The 18,582-nt window shown below is 38.1% G+C and overlaps 1 protein-coding gene across 2 annotated transcripts in view; it reads right to left on the minus strand.

Moving 5' to 3' along the window:
- acap3b (ArfGAP with coiled-coil, ankyrin repeat and PH domains 3b) overlaps window positions 1-18,582 on the minus strand; it is a 97,546-nt gene that overhangs the window by 12,796 nt on the left and 66,168 nt on the right. For both annotated transcript variants that reach the window (XM_084395259.1, XM_084395258.1), the window contains exons 7-15: window positions 17,761-17,805; window positions 17,579-17,674; window positions 16,190-16,264; window positions 15,045-15,056; window positions 2,690-2,802; window positions 2,559-2,610; window positions 2,069-2,169; window positions 1,886-1,997; window positions 285-493 (exon numbers count right to left, since the gene is read on the minus strand). In XM_084395259.1, coding sequence (XP_084251385.1) covers window positions 285-493; window positions 1,886-1,997; window positions 2,069-2,169; window positions 2,559-2,610; window positions 2,690-2,802; window positions 15,045-15,056; window positions 16,190-16,264; window positions 17,579-17,674; window positions 17,761-17,805 — 815 coding nt within the window. The remainder of the gene's footprint in view (window positions 1-284; window positions 494-1,885; window positions 1,998-2,068; window positions 2,170-2,558; window positions 2,611-2,689; window positions 2,803-15,044; window positions 15,057-16,189; window positions 16,265-17,578; window positions 17,675-17,760; window positions 17,806-18,582) is intronic.

Below are 18,582 nucleotides of genomic sequence, written 5' to 3' on the forward strand. Positions count from 1 at the left end.
CTAACGGATTTGAAGGGATTCGGTTGTTCACTTTCATTCGGTACGTTCCTACAAAACGTTAGCCTCATAGCATAATTGCCTACGTAATATTTTTTAAAAAAATGACTTAGGCAATTACGCTATGAGGCTAACGAAATGTTTCCCCTTCAAGGGCGCAAAATCACCATTTGGAATTAGCCCTGTATGTCGGCTGTAAGATGTCTGAACTAACAATGACCTGTTTTATATTGCTTTGTGTTATAACTTATAACTTTATAACATCCAAAAAGGAAGCGAGCTCTCACCTGTGAATGCCAGAGCACTCGATACAGAGCAGAATGCCGAGGTTGATGCTGGCCCAGCGCGGGTCGGCCTGGCCGCAGTCGCAGCAGATCTCGTTTCCCGGCAGACACTGCACACGCTGTAAGATACTCTCTCCTCTAACTATACGCTCCCGCGGCTCGCTAGCAGAGTCGATACTGCTCGTGGAGGGAGAAGCTGTCCTGTCCAGACGCTGGCAAACAGTACAAAGAGTTTATTACTGATACGTATGTAAAATACACAACTATGTCAAATGCAATTTATGTAATAGGGTCAATGGCATGGCATGCTATTCATACATAAAATGAGGAATTAATTGTTTTTGATCATTTATTTGGCGGGGAGTGCTTCACTGCTTAATAATCATTTATACAAAGTTGTCCTGTCATGTGGTGCGACCGACGTACAAAAAGAAGTCAAGAAATGACATTACAGAGAGAAAACCCTCATGACTGTGTCTCAAGGACAGTAAGCCTCTTATAATAATTAGATATTTTTATGACAAAGCAAGGTTAGATCAGATCATATAATGCCATGTGGTGAAACTCCCCCAAATGTAATATTATATGAATTAATTATTTATAATACTTGTCTGAATATCTATCTACAAAATATATTTTAAAACTTTTTGGAAAATACTTAAGACGTGTACACTCACGTATTTTTAGGGGCATAAGTGTTTCACTGCTAATTAATATTCAACAGACCTTTGTTCTGTCATATGGTGTGACTAACAGAAAAAAAAAAATCATAAACCAGGAAATGACATCACAGAAAGGACCTATGAAGATCCTCATAACTGTATGTCAAGGTCAATAATTAGATTTTTTTTATGAAAAGGCAAAATACAGATTAGTACAGATTATACAATGCCACAATTCCCACCCAAATCTAATGATATTTATTATTTAATAATTATTTATTATATTTTTCTAATTATTCATTTATGATATGTAAAAAAAAATTGTGTGGGGGGGGGGGGGGGTAATCAAGACATGTATGCTTTTGTGTGGGTGGGGGGGCATAAGTGCTTCACTGATTAGTAATATTTGAAAATATTAATGTATTTTGTCCTGTCGTGGTGCGAAAAAACAACAATCATAAAACAGGAAATGACATCACATCTGATAATTATAAAAAGACAAATTAGTTTTGATTGTAAAAACTGTTCTGATTTAATAATTTATGATATTTACCTTGAAACATATTTGAAAACTTATGATGTGTACATTCAAGTGTATTCATTGTGTAAGGAAGATTATAATTTTTACTTTATTATACCACATGGCATTTTTAAAGTCATTCAATTTGCTTGAAATGGTAAAAAAAATAATAATAATAAAAAAAACTTAGTACATTTTTGAGAGCTCTAAATGAGGATTTAAAATCAAATTGTAAACGATTTTTCTTATTCTTTATTTTAGACACAGTGACTATTTTGTCACTGACCCAATTCCAAACTTTGATCTGAACTTTGAAATGACTTTCACCAGTTTTACAGTTCATATTGATGTTAAATGCCATGCATAGTGTGACACTGAGGCATTATATACAGCTTCTCAGAGCAGTTGTTAGTAAGACTGACCTCTATGTAATAGTTTTCAGAAATCTCTCTGTAGGCAGAAGCAATGCTGGCCTGAACCGCCTGAATCCAAGCTTGACGGAGCTTCTCCGATTCAGCCTGCAGCATACAGCTCCTGATGGGGGTTGATTCGCATATTAGATACCGTACATACCCAAACACACACACACATGACACAGTACTCACTTTGTAGGTGACACCACTTCAAAACAGAACCTTCTCTCAATGTCCTCACATGGTTTCACAGAGCAAAGCCGCAGGTCCTCCACAACCACAGTCAAAACGTCCTACGACACACAGCAGATTGCAATGTCAGGTCACAATAGTCATTTGTAGCACTTGAAAGCAGTAAAAGTATCTGTAAAGTAAACATCTGAATCCTACACTCTACACTTAAGTGCGGTTCTATATAGAACCCTAGCATTCTTGACTCAAAAAGGTTCTATATAAGGAGAAATGTCTTAAATGATTGCACAATACTTTAATGTTTTTTATAAGTGATAAAGTATGTTTATGAGCTGTTTCATTAAATTTTAATCAACAATTTTATTTTATTTTTTCAGAAAATGAACCCCTACAAAGTTCTAATATACGAAGCACCTGACAGAACTCTTTATGGCTCTATATAGGGTTCGATATAGGTTATAGAAGAATGTAGCAAAGTTGAACCACTTACTTTTAGTCTCTTCTGATACACTAGTTGACTGTTCTGTATCGAAAACCATCGCCTGGTACGAGAGGAAAACACATTATCAGATTTTCTCCAAAAAATGCATGGAAAGTCAAACATTTCGAGCCTGTTCTTACCTGTTCCATGTCTTGAAAGCATTGCTCGCCCTCTTGAACAGGTATCCCTCCATCACGACACCATTGGGAGCATCCATGTTGAATTCCGCTTTGGAGTCATCGTAGGCAAAATCCTGTCACGCAAAACAGAGCAGCTCTACGTGATTCAGGCACACACAGAAACTAAACCTTGTCAGTCAGTACCGAGGACCCTTATTGTTCTGTTAAGTCTTCTGCGAGACAGACAAAAGACAAAACTTAATCCCTATCAGTCAAAACATAATCCCCATGACCATAGCAGCCATATCTAATCCCTCTGATTTCAATCAATAATGACCGGCAGCCTCTTAATGGCTTTTCTGACTTTGAGGTATTGCTCAATCTATAAACCAACTGTGTTGCTATTGAGATGTTAGCGATGTTTTCTAAAATGCTCAATGAATGATTCTCCTCCAACATCAATGACACTGACCTTCCAATGGATGTTTCAAGTTTTGTGCTCCGATCACACACACACACACACACACACACACACACACACACACACACGTTTGTTTCACTATATTAGTAAGGACATTGCATAGATTTCCATTGATTTTCTATCAGGCTAATGGGCTGAACCAACCCCTAACCCCACACCTAACGATTACAGAAACACGTGTAAAAAAACAAGAATTACATAATTATATAACAACATGTCAATTTCAGACAACTGATATTTATATGCATTTTATATAAGTAGTCTGTGTTATACAAAGAAATCATACTGATTCACATTACAAACTCTCAGAATTTCATTTAATTTGTTTTGGACAAATAAACAACAACAAATTGGGTCTCTGAATATTTTTTTTTTCCTCCTTAGTATGAGCTCCATTTTCTCCTATATCATATATGAGCTATAAAAGCCTGATGTATCAAATATGATACTCAAACTCAAACATATGCAAACCTTTTTAAAAGATTTTTTAAAAATGTTTCGTCTAAAGGTTTAATAAATTGTCCAATTTCATAATATCAGCCTGTTATTTCATGTCATGCTTGCTTAATATGGCACTATAAGAGTGTTTTATAGGTTATATTTCAAATGCAACACTCGGTTTTATAGTATAGTTATAGTCCCTGCTTCTTCTCTCCATCCACTAAGGCATCCTTGGCCTGAAAAAGATCGAATACATCTGTACTAAATAAATAATGTAGGCTACTGAAGATATTAATAAGTAAAATACTCAATAAACACTAACTAAAAAATACATGACATATACTGATTACTCAAGAAAACATTAAAGTTAAATACAGTAATAAAATGTGTTACCAGTACGTGTAACAAATAATATCTCAACAGATATTGACAAAGCACAAATCATTTATTCTAACTCACCAGGGCATACTTCAACCTCCCGAATATCTTCATCTTTAAAAAAATGTTTATCCAGAAGCATCAGTAATAATTGAGCAACAAGCAATTTTCCCTAAGAGCTCAGTGTTGTCTCAGCCAGTGAAGTCATCTCACGTCAAAGTCAAAGGCACGCGCTTCATTGCCCTCGTGCGACACGCGAATGCCAGCGGCGAGCCTGCGCATCAGCCATCTACCGCTCAATATGCACGATTAGCATACAGCTGTCGATTTATGTGCCCTGCTCTTCGCTTTGCCCCCTGACCTCAGTCAGAGAGCCGACCGCAAACATTATTCCACCGCCACGTACAGAAGCACCGCGTCATTCGCGGATTTATGAGCGCGAGGTGCTCAAGCGCGCTCCCCACTCGCGCGAGTCGCGTTTTAAAATGGCCCGTCCATCTGTCTGAAAGCGCGCAGGACCATTGCTGTTTAATCAAGCAAGCGTTATTGCCCCCTAAACCCCTCCTGAGAAGCCTTTTCTTCCAGCTCTCACACTCTCTAACAAGTGGATGGATTGCATGAGGTATTCCACTTGTTAAGGATATATTTTTTAAATCTAACAAACTTTAAAATAAATTTTTTTAAATCCTTAATTTTAAAACAAATTAAGATAAAATGCCCTTATTGTTTCTACCATGACAAGTTACTCCACCTAAACTGGATGAACCTTAATTAGTGCCATAAGATCAATTTATTTAGCTTATAACATTAGTAGAGCATTTAATTTAGAAAGCAATGTATTACGAAACATTATATTGTAAAATTATATATAACATGTTTGTAATAAATATAATATATTAATAACTAATATGTTTGTGTGTATAAAAAATGTATTACAAAATATTACAAATAGATTGTAGACTGTGTCCACCAAATTCAATTCAGTTTGGTGTAACCAATATGCAAATGTTCATTTCTGTGTGTGTGTTTGTGACAAGAAAACAATGAAACAGAAAATGATATGAACTTTTTAAGTCAAGGTCAAAAAGTTCGAAAATGTGTGATATTTTAATCTTTTTATGTCAAATGGAGTAACTCCATTTTTTTGTGAAAAAAACAACAAACTATTTAATTTTTTGTTTTATTACATTTAAAATAATAATAATAATAATAATAAAAATAATTGTAAATAGTAAAACAAAAGTAATGATAATGGAAAATATTTAAAAAAAAATCTTGATATTACGTTATAACATTTTTGTTGAAAATAGAATAAACTTTTTTTGTATAAATGCATGAAACATTAATAAGATCACATTTCTAAGAAATTGGCACGTGTTTTCAAGTAGATGTAGAAAAGATTTCTCCTTTTCATCATCTCAAACATGGTTTGAGGTAAAAGTGAACTTGCACATTTTGCAAGTAAAATTATTTGCCAAATCCTTCAACACAAAGAAACAAAATTGCTTATGTTCCCCTATAGCTTATGAAATAATTGCGAAATGCAATCTGGTTCACAGTCCTTTATTTGCCACATTATGTGTTCTATGTAAGCACCGCATGCTCATACACACACCTAGTGCAGCTGAGTCTACAAAACAGCGTAACTCTGTGAGAGACTGAGAAAGAGAAACCCCAAGGGTGCCACAAGCGCGTTACATGTGAATAAGACCAGTGTGAGAGGAGTGAGTTAATGTGTGTGCATGTGTTAGGAGTGACAGATGCAACACGAGGAGGTAGTAAAGCCGTGAGGTGGTGGGACGCCCAGAGAGACACTGTTCAGGCATCTCTGCAGATAAATCATCTGATAAATCAACAGGATGCTTCCGCCCACGGCTTCGCTCAGGAATCGCAGCTGGCCGCGTTCACTGTCTGCTTATATGTCATTTAGAAAGAAAATGTTTTGGATATATAGTTTACATTTTCTGAAGATTTTGTCTATGCAAAACTCACTGAGACAATGGCAGGATGCTGCTTATGATTGTCAGATGTTATGGTGCTCTGATTGGTTTTTAGCGTGTCGCTATGCATTGCTAGGTAGTTGCTACTGGGCGAGGTCAGTATAGCACACGTCTTGGGCTTGGAGGAGTCTGTGCAGGCCCATTCGGGAAAAGCGTCACAGCGTGTCCCCTAATAGTATGGTCATTCAGCGAACTTACTACTAACAGCAAAAAACATGATTTTTTTTGTGGATTTGTATGGTGGCTGAGAGAGTTCAACGCGCTGCAGCTGAAGATTAAGAAGACACCAGCAAATTAAGAAAACATCATCAGTTTGACAACACATACTGCAAATACTCACAACACAACCAAATACAGAAAGGACTGCAAATACAACGCACATATGATCTGGATGTTAAAATTATTTTTTAAAAACTCACCAGGTCATTAACAACACCACTGGCGAGTACACTGAACAATAAGCAGGTTTGACACTTGTTGGGGTTCCGTTGAACCCCTTCCACATTGCGTTGTGAGTATGTGCAGCGCGTTTCTGTATTAGGTTGCGTTGTGAGTATTTGCAGTGCGTTTCTGTATTTGGTTGTGTTGTGAGTATTTGCAGTGTGTTTCTGTATTTAGTTGCATTGTGAGTATTTGCAGCACGTTTCTGTATTTAGTTGCGTTGTGAGTATTTGCAGCACGTTTCTGTATTTAGTTGCATTGTGAGTATTTGCAGCACGTTTCTGTATTTAGTTGCGTTGTGAGCATTTGCAGCACGTTTCTGTATTTGGTTGTGTTGTGAGTATTTGCAGGGCGTTTATGTATTTGGTTGCGTTGTGAGTATTTGCAGCACGTTTCTGTATTTAGTTACGTTGTGAGTATGTGCAGAGCGTTTCTGTATTTGGTTGCGTTGGGAGTATTTGCAGAGCGTTTCTGTATTTGGTTGCGTTGGGAGTATTTGCAGCACGTTTCCGTATTTGGTTGTGTTGTGAGTATTTGCAGCACTTTTCCGTATTTGGTTGTGTTGTGAGTATTTGCAGCACGTTTCCGTATTTGGTTGCATTGTGAGTATTTGCAGTGCTTTTCTGTATTTGGTTGCATTGGGTAGTATTTGCAGCATGTTTCTGTATTTGGTTGCATTGTGAGTATTTGCAGCATGTTTCTGTATTTGGTTGCGTTGTGAGTATTTGCAGTGCGTTTCTGTATTTGGTTGCGTTGTGAGTATTTGCAGCATGTTTCTGTATTTGGTTGCGTTGTGAGTATTTGCAGTGCATTTCTGTATTTGGTTGCGTTGTGAGTATTTGCAGCGCTTTTCCGTATTTGGTTGCGTTGTGAGTATTTGCAGTGCGTTTCTGTATTTGGTTGTGTTGTGAGTACTTGCAGCGCTTTTCCGTATTTGGTTGTGTTGTGAGTATTTGCAGCGCTTTTCCGTATTTGGTTGTGTTGTGAGTATTTGCAGCGCTTTTCCGTATTTGGTTGTGTTGTGAGTATTTGCAGCGCTTTTCCGTATTTGGTTGTGTTGTGAGTATTTGCAGCGCTTTTCCATATTTGGTTGCGTTGGGAGTATTTGCAGCACGTTTCCGTATTTGGTTGTGTTGTGAGTATTTGCAGAGCGTTTCTGTATTTGGTTGCGTTGGGAGTATTTGCAGAGCGTTTCTGTATTTGGTTGAGTTGCTTGGGAGTATTTGCAGCACGTTTCCGTATTTGGTTGTGTTGTGAGTATTTGCAGGACTTTTCCGTATTTGGTTGCGTTGTGAGTATTTGCAGCACGTTTCCGTATTTGGTTGCATTGTGAGTATTTGCAGTGCTTTTCTGTATTTGGTTGCATTGTGAGTATTTGCAGCATGTTTCTGTATTTGGTTGCATTGTGAGTATTTGCAGCATGTTTCTGTATTTGGTTGCGTTGTGAGTATTTGCAGTGCGTTTCTGTATTTGGTTGCGTTGTGAGTATTTGCAGCATGTTTCTGTATTTGGTTGCGTTGTGAGTATTTGCAGTGCGTTTCTGTATTTGGTTGTGTTGTGAGTATTTGCAGCGCTTTTCTGTATTTGGTTGCATTGTGAGTATTTGCAGTGCGTTTCTGTATTTGGTTGTGTTGTGAGTATTTGCAGCGCTTTTCCGTATTTGGTTGTGTTGTGAGTATTTGCAGTGCGTTTCTGTATTTGGTTGTGTTGTGAGTATTTGCAGCGCTTTTCCGTATTTGGTTGCATTGTGAGTATTTGCAGCGCTTTTCCGTATTTGGTTGTGTTGTGAGTATTTGCAGCGCTTTTCCGTATTTGGTTGCATTGTGAGTATTTGCAGCATGTTTCTGTATTTGGTTGCATTGGCCCTCATTTATCAAAAGTGCGTACACCAAATTTCCAGCGTACACCTGGCGTACACCCAAAACCACGGTGACTTTGAGATTTATCAATATGGACGTTGGCGTACGGCACGCTCAAATCCTACGCCAGCTCAGGAGGTGGTGTACGCACGTTTTGGGTGCGGGAATGCGCAGAAAAACAATTCCTAACACCACAAAACGCACTGACAAACTAAAAGATATGATATATTATGACCCACTGTAAAAAAAACAACAACATAGTAATTATAAACTTCAGTGTTTATTTTTGTGCAACATGGACTTCAATGTTTAATTTGTGTGACTTTACCAAAGCATTTGAATTGTAGGCATATGTATTCCTTAAGTTGCGAGCCTGTGCGCTTTACCTGACGTTTCAAGCCTTGTTTATACTTTCGCCTGGCTCCGCAGTGCGAGTCTCCGCAGACTGCGCGCGCACCTCCCCAAACGGACGAGGCGTTTATACTCGACGCGCTCGCCGTTGTACTATTCTTTGAAACGATGGTTAGGCCAGGGTTAGGCCCGGCAGGTGTGCACGGACTGGGTTTAGTAATGAAAGGCTTTCAATGACCAAAAAAATAATTCAGACTGACAAAATAATAAAAATGACATTCTTCTTCTTTTAAATAATAATAATAATAATAATAATAATAATAACGACATTCTTCTTCTAAATAACAATAAGCGTCATTAATAAAAATCTAGAAATCAATTTTGTTTCTTTGCACTTCCCTGGTTTCGCTTTCTCAAAGAAGTTTCTCTTCTTTGCCGTCTTCCGTGTGTCCATGGCGTAAAATGAGGGCGTGGGGGGAGCGGCGACTTGAATATATAGGGGCGTGTTATTCTAATGACGCTCGTTTTCAGCCGCGGCATTTATCAAGCGCAGGTATTGCGTACACCTGGATTTCAAAGGTACGCACAGCTTCATAAATCAGGCGGTGAGAAGAGTGTAAGCATAATCTTACGCCAACATATACGCCCGTTTCTACGCAAGAATGATAAATGAGGGCCATTGTGAGTATTTGCAGCATGTTTCTGTATTTGGTTGCGTTGTGAGTATTTGCAGTGCGTTTCTGTATTTGGTTGCGTTGTGAGTATTTGCAGCATGTTTCTGTATTTGGTTGCGTTGTGAGTATTTGCAGTGCGTTTCTGTATTTGGTTGCGTTGTGAGTATTTGCAGCGCTTTTCCGTATTTGGTTGCGTTGTGAGTATTTGCAGTGCGTTTCTGTATTTGGTTGTGTTGTGAGTATTTGCAGCGCTTTTCCGTATTTGGTTGCGTTGTGAGTATTTGCAGCGCTTTTCCGTATTTGGTTGTGTTGTGAGTATTTGCAGTGCGTTTCTGTATTTGGTTGCATTGTGACATGTAACTTTGTGCAGTGACATGTAACTTGAAACTATTTCAAGGAAATCTATTTAAATGTGTTTTTAAAGGGGAAGCGCATCTCCTTATCCTTACACTTGAATTGGTTCACCCTCCACCTAAATTCATATTTAAAGCATTATAACACAAAACACTGAAAACAGAACTTGAAACATAGGCACAATGTTTTGTTACAATTTTACACGCATCGGAATTCGTTGCACACGTGTAAACACAAAAATCCGCACGAGATACAATTTTAACGCATCCGTTCGGAGCCACTTCCAAAAGTGGTGTTTAATCAGATGTACAGCAGATATCTGGACATTTGACCTGCATCCAAGTAAGGGATGATGTACATCTCAGAATAAACCCTGACAGGGTGATCACGACCCCGTCATGAAACAAAAAATCCCCCCACCCCCCACCGTTACTTAAAATAAACATTAAATTAAAGATAACAAATCTTTGAAAAGGAAACCCAAGGTCTAGCTAGGACCAAGACAGAAGAAACCCATAAGAAACCCATATGTTTATATGACCAACAATAAACAAATCTTTATTTCAGCTAGTTGCCAAACATGCCAAATATATATAAAACAGTATCTCAATGGCACTAAAATAACACTCTGTGATTAACATTTTCTCACAGGCTGTGTGACTGAAGTTGGTAGAAATGTTAATCACCCCTCAGGGTCAACATGTCACCGGACAACATGCTGTTTTGTGGAAGTGGGCAGAACATACGGGACGAAACGTACTGCACACTTTAAGCTTATTATTGACTTTACAGCTGTTCTCTTTCTCCCAAATTAGTTTCTCACTCTCTTTCATCCGCAGGTCAAATGTTCCTCGCTCTTTTCTTTAGCTGTTTGGCAACCTACTTTTCTTTGTAATTCAAATTCCCTTTTTTGTTACACAATTATTTTTGTCCCTGTACTCTGGCTGTCTCTAACATCTGCTTTTCCTTTTATCTCGTAACTTTGAAAACCATTATTATACATAAACTAATGTACTAAAGAACGGGGGTGGTAAGAGTTTTTAATTTATGATGTTCATTTGATCAAAAGTACAGTAAAAACAGTAAACAATTTAATGCATCCTTGTTGAATTATATATATATGTATATATAATATGTATAAACGATAGTGTACAACTTCTTTTTGGGCAAATTCTTTTTCTATAAATATTTGTGCACTCTTAAAGAGACAGTTCACCAAAAAATGAAGTTCGATGCACAAATTATGCTATGACTGGTCACAAAACAAAAACATTTTTGATGAAAAAGATAGCTTTGATAGCTTGGAAGGAGGGGAAAATGAATAAGAACTTTTATTATGAACAATAATACAAATTTTATTATGACTTTTATTATGCTTTTATACCATTAATACAAAGCTATTCAAGTCTTGTCCCCACACAAAGAAGTCCAAATGAGTCTATATTACTGGCAAAAGCAGCTTGGATGTGCACAAAAACAGGATGGCACATCAAATTGCTCTGCTGAGGCTCCAATCAGATTTTGTCATGTAAATGTTTACCTCATGTTGGCCTCTAAAATCTTGTTGTTGTTGTTGTTACAGAAACAGGAGGTTCAATTCATCTGCAAGTCATGTTCTAGATAACAGTCTTGCCCTGCAGACAATCACACTCACACGTGTGCACTTGAGTGTGCAGCGCTCTTGAATCAAGCTCCGCCTGTTCGAGACAGTTGGTGGCACTAATTTGTCCATGTTTTTGGCGCGCCAACTCTTGCCCTCCCTAAGCATGGGGTCTCTGCCATCTGCTATGTTTAGCGGTGTTGGCCAGGGCAGAAGTAGGCAAAGTGCCCACTGAGACACTTCCAGACCTCGGCTGACTCGAGTCTCTCAACACAGACATACCTGGAGCAGCATGTTAGTTGCACCGCATGAATTTAATATGAACATTTGTAATTACCAATACAAGATTATTAACAATTTAAGAGTTTTCTTGTCGATCATTTTTTTCTTTTAAAACCCCATCCATTTTGACGCGGAAGGCATACATACAGTTGTGGTCAGCATTAAAAAAAAAAGTACTATTTTTAAATTTTTATATGAAATATATATTTTCCAAAACAAGTTTTACTCTAAAACTGTGAGAAAATCAAAGCCAAAAATCTAAAGAAGTTGATTTCTCAAAAAAATGAGCTTTCAGTAAGAATTTGTTTGGATGCAGTACCAAACGCTTCCACTAGATGAAATTCGTCTCCCATTCATTTCCAATTTGCTCATTTTTGACCACGAGGAGCACAAGTGTGACTTTCTTTCAGGACCATTTAATCTTTTCGAATCATGTCCATGATTTTTGTTTGTGTTCACATAGCAAGTGCCAAAACTTTTATCAAGTTTCTTACCATTCCGATTAAGTAAAAAAAATGATTTAAAAGAAAACATAATTTTCTGTCAAAAATTACAAAACAGCACCAGAGGGTTAAAAGGGGGCAAGTGTAGTAATATGGTGACATTTAAAACCTTGAGATTTTTTGCACATTTGCTCATTAATGAGAAGTTATTGATCAGATACGATATGGTTTTAGTTGAAAAATACTACATTAAGACTGTTTTATAAGCTGACATTCCACCGGGTCCAAACGGACATGGGAATACAAAAATCGTATGCAGATTTTCAATGCATTACGGTGGTAATGAAGCTTTTTTCTTTATTATGTTATCTAGTCAGTGGTACCACGTGACTGTATGCCCCCCAAAAGTTTAAATTATTAAAAAAAAGATCTTAGAATAGATCATCAAGTCATTGTATGTATGAACTACATTTTAAAGTATTTTTTAATCAATTTACGAATTAAAATCATGTCTTTTATCCACAAACCAACTCTTTTAAATTTGTAAATTTGTTAAAATACTTCTTCCTAGTTTCTATCCTTAACAGCACACATCAACAGAGAGAGAGAGAGAGTTTTGTGATATTTACATTTTTGCAGACTCGTTTCATTATTATCTTCTGTTTATAATAAAATATGAGTTTACTAAGATTTTAAGTGGTATGAATATAAATATGAGTTGAAGAGCTTTGGATCCACATACAAAAGAAGAGGAAGTCCATAGAAAAATCAGTTTTTGGATTTCATTAGAGTTTCATAAGCTCCTTAGAGCTCTGCTGAGATGAAATTCCCAAGTGTCCTAGTGACGCAAAAGCTCGCGGGCGAGGAGGAAGGTTCGGCCTCACGTGGCTCTGACAGCCTCAAAACACATGGAAATCAATTTCTGGTGCCAGCTTTTTGTCAAGACTTATTTTTGATAATACTTACTCTCTAAAAAGTATATGTAATTTACAATGCTGCTGTAGATACATCAAACATACATCAAAATGTCTTTTCCAAGGAAAAATTCTTGTTTGATTGTAACTAAAGGAATGAAACAACCTGAACGGCACAAATGTTGTACTGTCCATGTTATTCTGTGACGTCACCATCTCCTCCTCCTGCTCACACTCACACCGATTACACCAAACAGGGCATGTGACTGCCATAAAGCAATTCTTTATAGATTATGAATCAATTCATCCCTAAGCCTGACTGAACTACCTCATAAAAACACATTCGTTGAGAAACAACTGAAACCTGAGAAGCCGGTAGAGCCTGACGCTAGCAAGGTCATGGGGTTTGATATCTGGGAACATTTATAATCTAAATGTACTGTAATAAAATGAATAAAAGCATCTACAAAATGCAAAAAAAAATGCACAATGTAACGTTACTTCAACACTAAATTAATTTTCTAACTAAGCATATAAGTAAGCTTGTATCTTTATTAGCAACAACCGATAAATGACAGATATTAAACTTTTTTTCTTTTTTGTTTAAATAAAGTGTAGTATTTTATTTGTATTTTTGTCTAAAATATTTTAAAATATAACTAAAATCAATCATTTTAATGCTACAAGTGAATTTAGATCAAGTCACAGCGTAATATACTGTATGGAATAAGACATTTTCATTTTAAAATTCGATTAAGTGACCGTTTATATGACAATGTCGTTTTGGGGGCCTGAAAAGCAAACTTTCAAAATCGGGTTTCAAAGTGAACGTTTTTAAAAAACTATACCATTACCGCAGAGCCCGTCTACGGAGAGCCTGCCCACTCCCTATTAAGTCCAATTGTACCGAATTTTGGTTGTAGTTCCACCAGAGTTCCACTGGGGGCGATCGCCATGAGTGCAGAATGAATGGGAGTCTATGGGGCTAGACGGCTAAATTTGTCTCTTTCACCCGACTGCCGTTGAGAAATCTCAGATTTGAGTGTAGATTTTGCAAGTTCAACATGGGTTATAGGTCGAAAGTTGAATAAACGAGTACTTATGTCCTTTCGATTTCTTACAGGTTGAGTTGTTGTTGCCCATAACACGCTAGCATTCTGCTAATGAACGCTGATTGGTCAGTGAAGGACTGATTACGACCAGAGATACCGCTTGATGGCATCGTGGCATCCGAAGCGGGACCAGAAACAAACAAAACAAAAACTCGTCTAGCACGTGTATTCCCCTGCGTCAGCTGTGTTGTCGATGCCTCCAGAGAAAACAAAGTGCAGAGCGCGAAAGCACCAGAGTGACTGAAGGATTGCCGTAAAGCAGTATCTCTGGTCGTACGATGTGTATGACGTCATTGACACTTTAAAAAAAAAATTTAAGCAAATAAGTGACTCTAAAAAAATCTAACACCCAGCAATGTGTAATTTCTTTGCATCTCCTTTCGAATACAACATTCAAATTACTAGACAAAAAATTATATCAGAAGCCGGAAGTGTATTGAGAGTGAAACTTCTCGCCTTATTAGACATTCTCTGATTACCGTCTCCATGTAAAAACAAAACAAAAAAACAAACATGAATTTGTGCGTGTAGTGTTTCTTTACAAAGTGACATCGCCATCTACTGGTCTGGCTGCAGAATGCAGTGTTTTTAAAAGTTTTTGCAGATCCGTGTGAACGGGATCATTTTGACATTTTGTCGTCTGTACACGAATTAAGGCGTCATAACATAATATATGGTATGAAAAAAAAAATTGATGTTAAAATTGGATTAAGATCGCATTTAGCCGTGTTATTAAATTACTAGTGTTTTTAAAGATTATCTTTTAATTTGAGTGACAATGACTAAATCTGTTTGTTAAAACCAGCTATATAATTCCTTAACAAAAAATATTTTTTATAAAATAATCCAAAATACAGTTTCATGGTAGGCACGGCATATTAGTGGCTGGTAGATTTCCTCAATTTACTTCCCATTGATTAGAATGTTTTTCCTTTTGGACTCTGGTTATTTTCCAAACCAAGAGCAAAATGAGCATTGCCACCATTCATTCGTCTGTCTATGCCAGGGTGAGAATTCATCCTGTCGATTAGGAAAAATGGACTCACCTGTATCAAAGTCTGGAAGTTGGGTGGCACAACGAGATCAGACAGTGAGGAAAAAGAGAAAGAAAATTAGTGTCTTATTGTTCAGATTTGATCATTTTTCCAATTCGCTGCATGCATGCATTCATAAACAACTGTGCACAGGTCTGAATAAACCACATCCATTATCTTGGTAATGGACATTAGATCATTAACGGAGGCAAACTGCCCCGTCCAGATCCCAATGATCAATGCAAATAGTCCCTGCGCTGTCACAAAATTATGATTGATGATCTCTCCATCACTGTGAGGTGTTTTGATCTATTTCAGAATTGGTTTCTGCCTTCACACACACAACTCCGATTCAATTAAATCTGCTTTTGTCTAGAAATGTGTTATCAATACTGGTATCTGTACAAAGACAAGCTGAGATAAAGATTCAGGGTCGCATGGAAAAGTCAGAGTTTCTGGCTCGGGTCTGTTGGCAGCGATGCCCTGCTGGCTAGCAGTGTGCTAGCAGATGGACGTTAGCGAGTGTGTGTGTGTGTGTGTGTCTTGAGGGCCAAATTCCCGCAGAGATCTGGACAGGGCAGGACATCATCCTTTATTGATATGGTGATGAAGCACTTTGAACAAAAGGCACTATAAACAAACAGATGTGAACATATGAGGCTGAAGCACAAACACACACAAACACATGAAGGTAGAGTCTTTCTTCTTGAATTATCACTAGCGGCCGAGTTCCTCAGACACGCTGACGTTTATGCGAACTGTCAGATGAGCACGAACATGACAGCAAAGGGCTTGAGCGAGAGGACAATATTATGACAGGAAGTGTGTCACTGCTTCAGAGGAAATAACTTTACCTGACACCTGATTCTCAGCAGAAAAACTTTTTTTATTTTAGGATTAATAATTCAGAAGTCACCTAGATCTGTCTAGTCAAATTAAACTGAGGATCTGAGGTGGGAAGATTGTATGGGATGTGGGTTTGTGAAATAGTTGTTTTGTTCGTTTGATGTCTTGAAATAACGTCATGGAAAGAGGCAGTTAGAAGAAGAGGAGAAAGAGACATAATGAAGAATTAAAAGAAAGAGTGAGAAAGATGGAGGATATGGAAAGATGTGTAAAATGAGGAAGGACACAGGAGAGAAAGCAGATGTTCTCACTCTTTGCTGTATGGTGGCGTGTTTGTGCTCCATCTCTCTCTTCTCCATAGCAGAATCTATGACCAGCTGATCCAACTGAAACACAAACGACATTGGGTTATAAAGTTGATTTTGTTTTATATCTATAGCCGCGTTTCCATTACCCTTCAAATTGCGCAAATTGAAATTGGGAATTGAAAATACGCTTAATGGAAGTAATTTTCGCAAAAAAGTTTAATGCTCGCATGAGGTGGTTTTTCAGGCAATTCGAAAAAGAAATTTTTCGCATTTACAGGTCACCTGACGTAGATGACGCGGTGTGTTTGGGCAGAATACGAGATAGAGTTCTTTATTAAATTCATGCAAGACAAAATAATTACAGGAATAATGGATTCTAAACCTCAAATAAATGCCGCAATCAAGACCTCGAAGCAGAAATGAGGGAGAAACACCCAGAAACACCTCATATGTGCCGCTCACAAGTATAAGGGTCGTTTCTTACCATTAATGCTTGGAAAACACACATACATCTCCTTCCATTAATAATAATGGCTAGTGCAGTGGCTGGGATTAGTACATAAACCTCCATTTTGGAATGATTTTACTAATGGCGAGAGGAAAAAATGAAGTTTTAGTCGCATAACATCGGTTAATGGAAACGCTTGTCTTTAATGCTGCTAATCCTATGAGATCATCACAAATCACACTGTGCGACATGGATATAATAAACTTGGGTACGACATGCATGTATGACTGTATGATAATGACACCTAATGAATTGTAGGCTACGACGCAAGTTAGTATAGAAGTAATCAAACAATTAGAGCAAGATGAATCGCACTTTGGCAATTGTGTTTTTTATGTGCACTGAAAAAAGTGGAGAACGTGAAAGAGGAGAATACGGACACGGTCAATGTGAGCAGGTGAACTTGGCATGCCAATTTTGCATATGGAGCTTAAGGAAATTAGTTTTAAGTTTTAGAGCCATGTCGCGTTGATCAATACGCTCATGATGCATTTTATTGGCTAGTCAGTAGATGGTTGTAGCAGCAAACACACTGTGAGATGATCATGCTAAATTCCTGACACTGTCAGAAACCTATCGCAGGCTATCTTTGGTCTCAAGACTGTTTAAATCCACCATTTAAATCGCCACGATTGGTCATCTTTCGTCTGGACAGCCCAAAATCGTACAATGTGTACCGGGCATAGCCTGTCTCAGACAGATGCATTGTGCCCGTCACCCTCACGGATAGACATTATCCCTCATTTTCACTCATTAGGCCTGTGTTAATGTGGAGCCTGGGGCCCGTCAGCACATGCCCAGCATTAGGCGCAGGTGTCCCGGGACAGCAGGTGCACAGGGGCCCTAATGAGCGCGAGTTAATGAGATCTGCAGATCTATCTCACCTCGGCAGCCAGCTTCTTCATGTAGGGGTCGATCTCGTCCAGGAGGTTGAAGCCCTGCTGGAACAGACTGTACTGAGCCTGCATGAACGACAGCATCTGTGGAGGAGAGAGAAAACCGTCAACACACAAACTGTGGAGAAGGAGAACGCTGGTTTAATGTGGTGTTTTTTTAACCCACTCACCGAATCCAAAATCTCAAATTTCTTTTTGGCTTGAAGAACATTGATCTGAGAAAGATATCAAGAGAAGCACATGTTAGCTGTGCAAATACAAAGTATCTTGAGTTTCAAACTTACAACCTTTGGTTGCCAGCCCACTCAGCCATTTAGGTTCAAACTAGCCATTTTTGGCATGATTATTGTCCCATGAGGCGAGAGGACCCTGGTGAAGAACAGGCACCCAGAGACTTTTGGGGGCCCTGGCACTGGCACACAATCCATTCTTGGCACTTGTAACCCATAACCAGCACATTTTTAGCCTTGTTCATTAATTTTATGTGATTACATATGATCCTGCTCCACACAGTGGCCATTAGAAACACTACAGCCAATTGTTGTCCTGTTGTTCACATATTAAACATATTTAACATCCTTTTAAAACAGAAATGACCATTTCTCTACAGCAGTGTTTCCCAGCCCTATTCCTGGAGGCACAATGAGGGTCCATTTACACAACAACATTTTCAACTATGAAATGTGAATGTGTTTTTGCCATTTATTTATACGACAACAGCGTTTTGGGGGCCTGAAAACGCAAACTCGTGTAAAAGGGATTCAAAGTGAAAGAATTTGAAACCGATACTGTTAACATCTCCGTGTAAACTACAAAAACACAAATTTGTGAAAATGGTAACGGTGGTTTTTCGGGGGAAACCATGCGTTTTTTCATGCACGTACGCATTACGTGTTCAGTCTATAGGCGCGTAGTGTTTCTTTATAACGTGACATCGCCAACTACTGGCCTGGCAGCAGAATACAGCATTTTTAGTCGTTTAAGTGGATCCA

This window comes from Rutilus rutilus (genome assembly GCF_951802725.1).
Source record: "Rutilus rutilus genome assembly, chromosome: 22".
NCBI classification, from domain to species: domain Eukaryota; kingdom Metazoa; phylum Chordata; class Actinopteri; order Cypriniformes; family Leuciscidae; genus Rutilus; species Rutilus rutilus.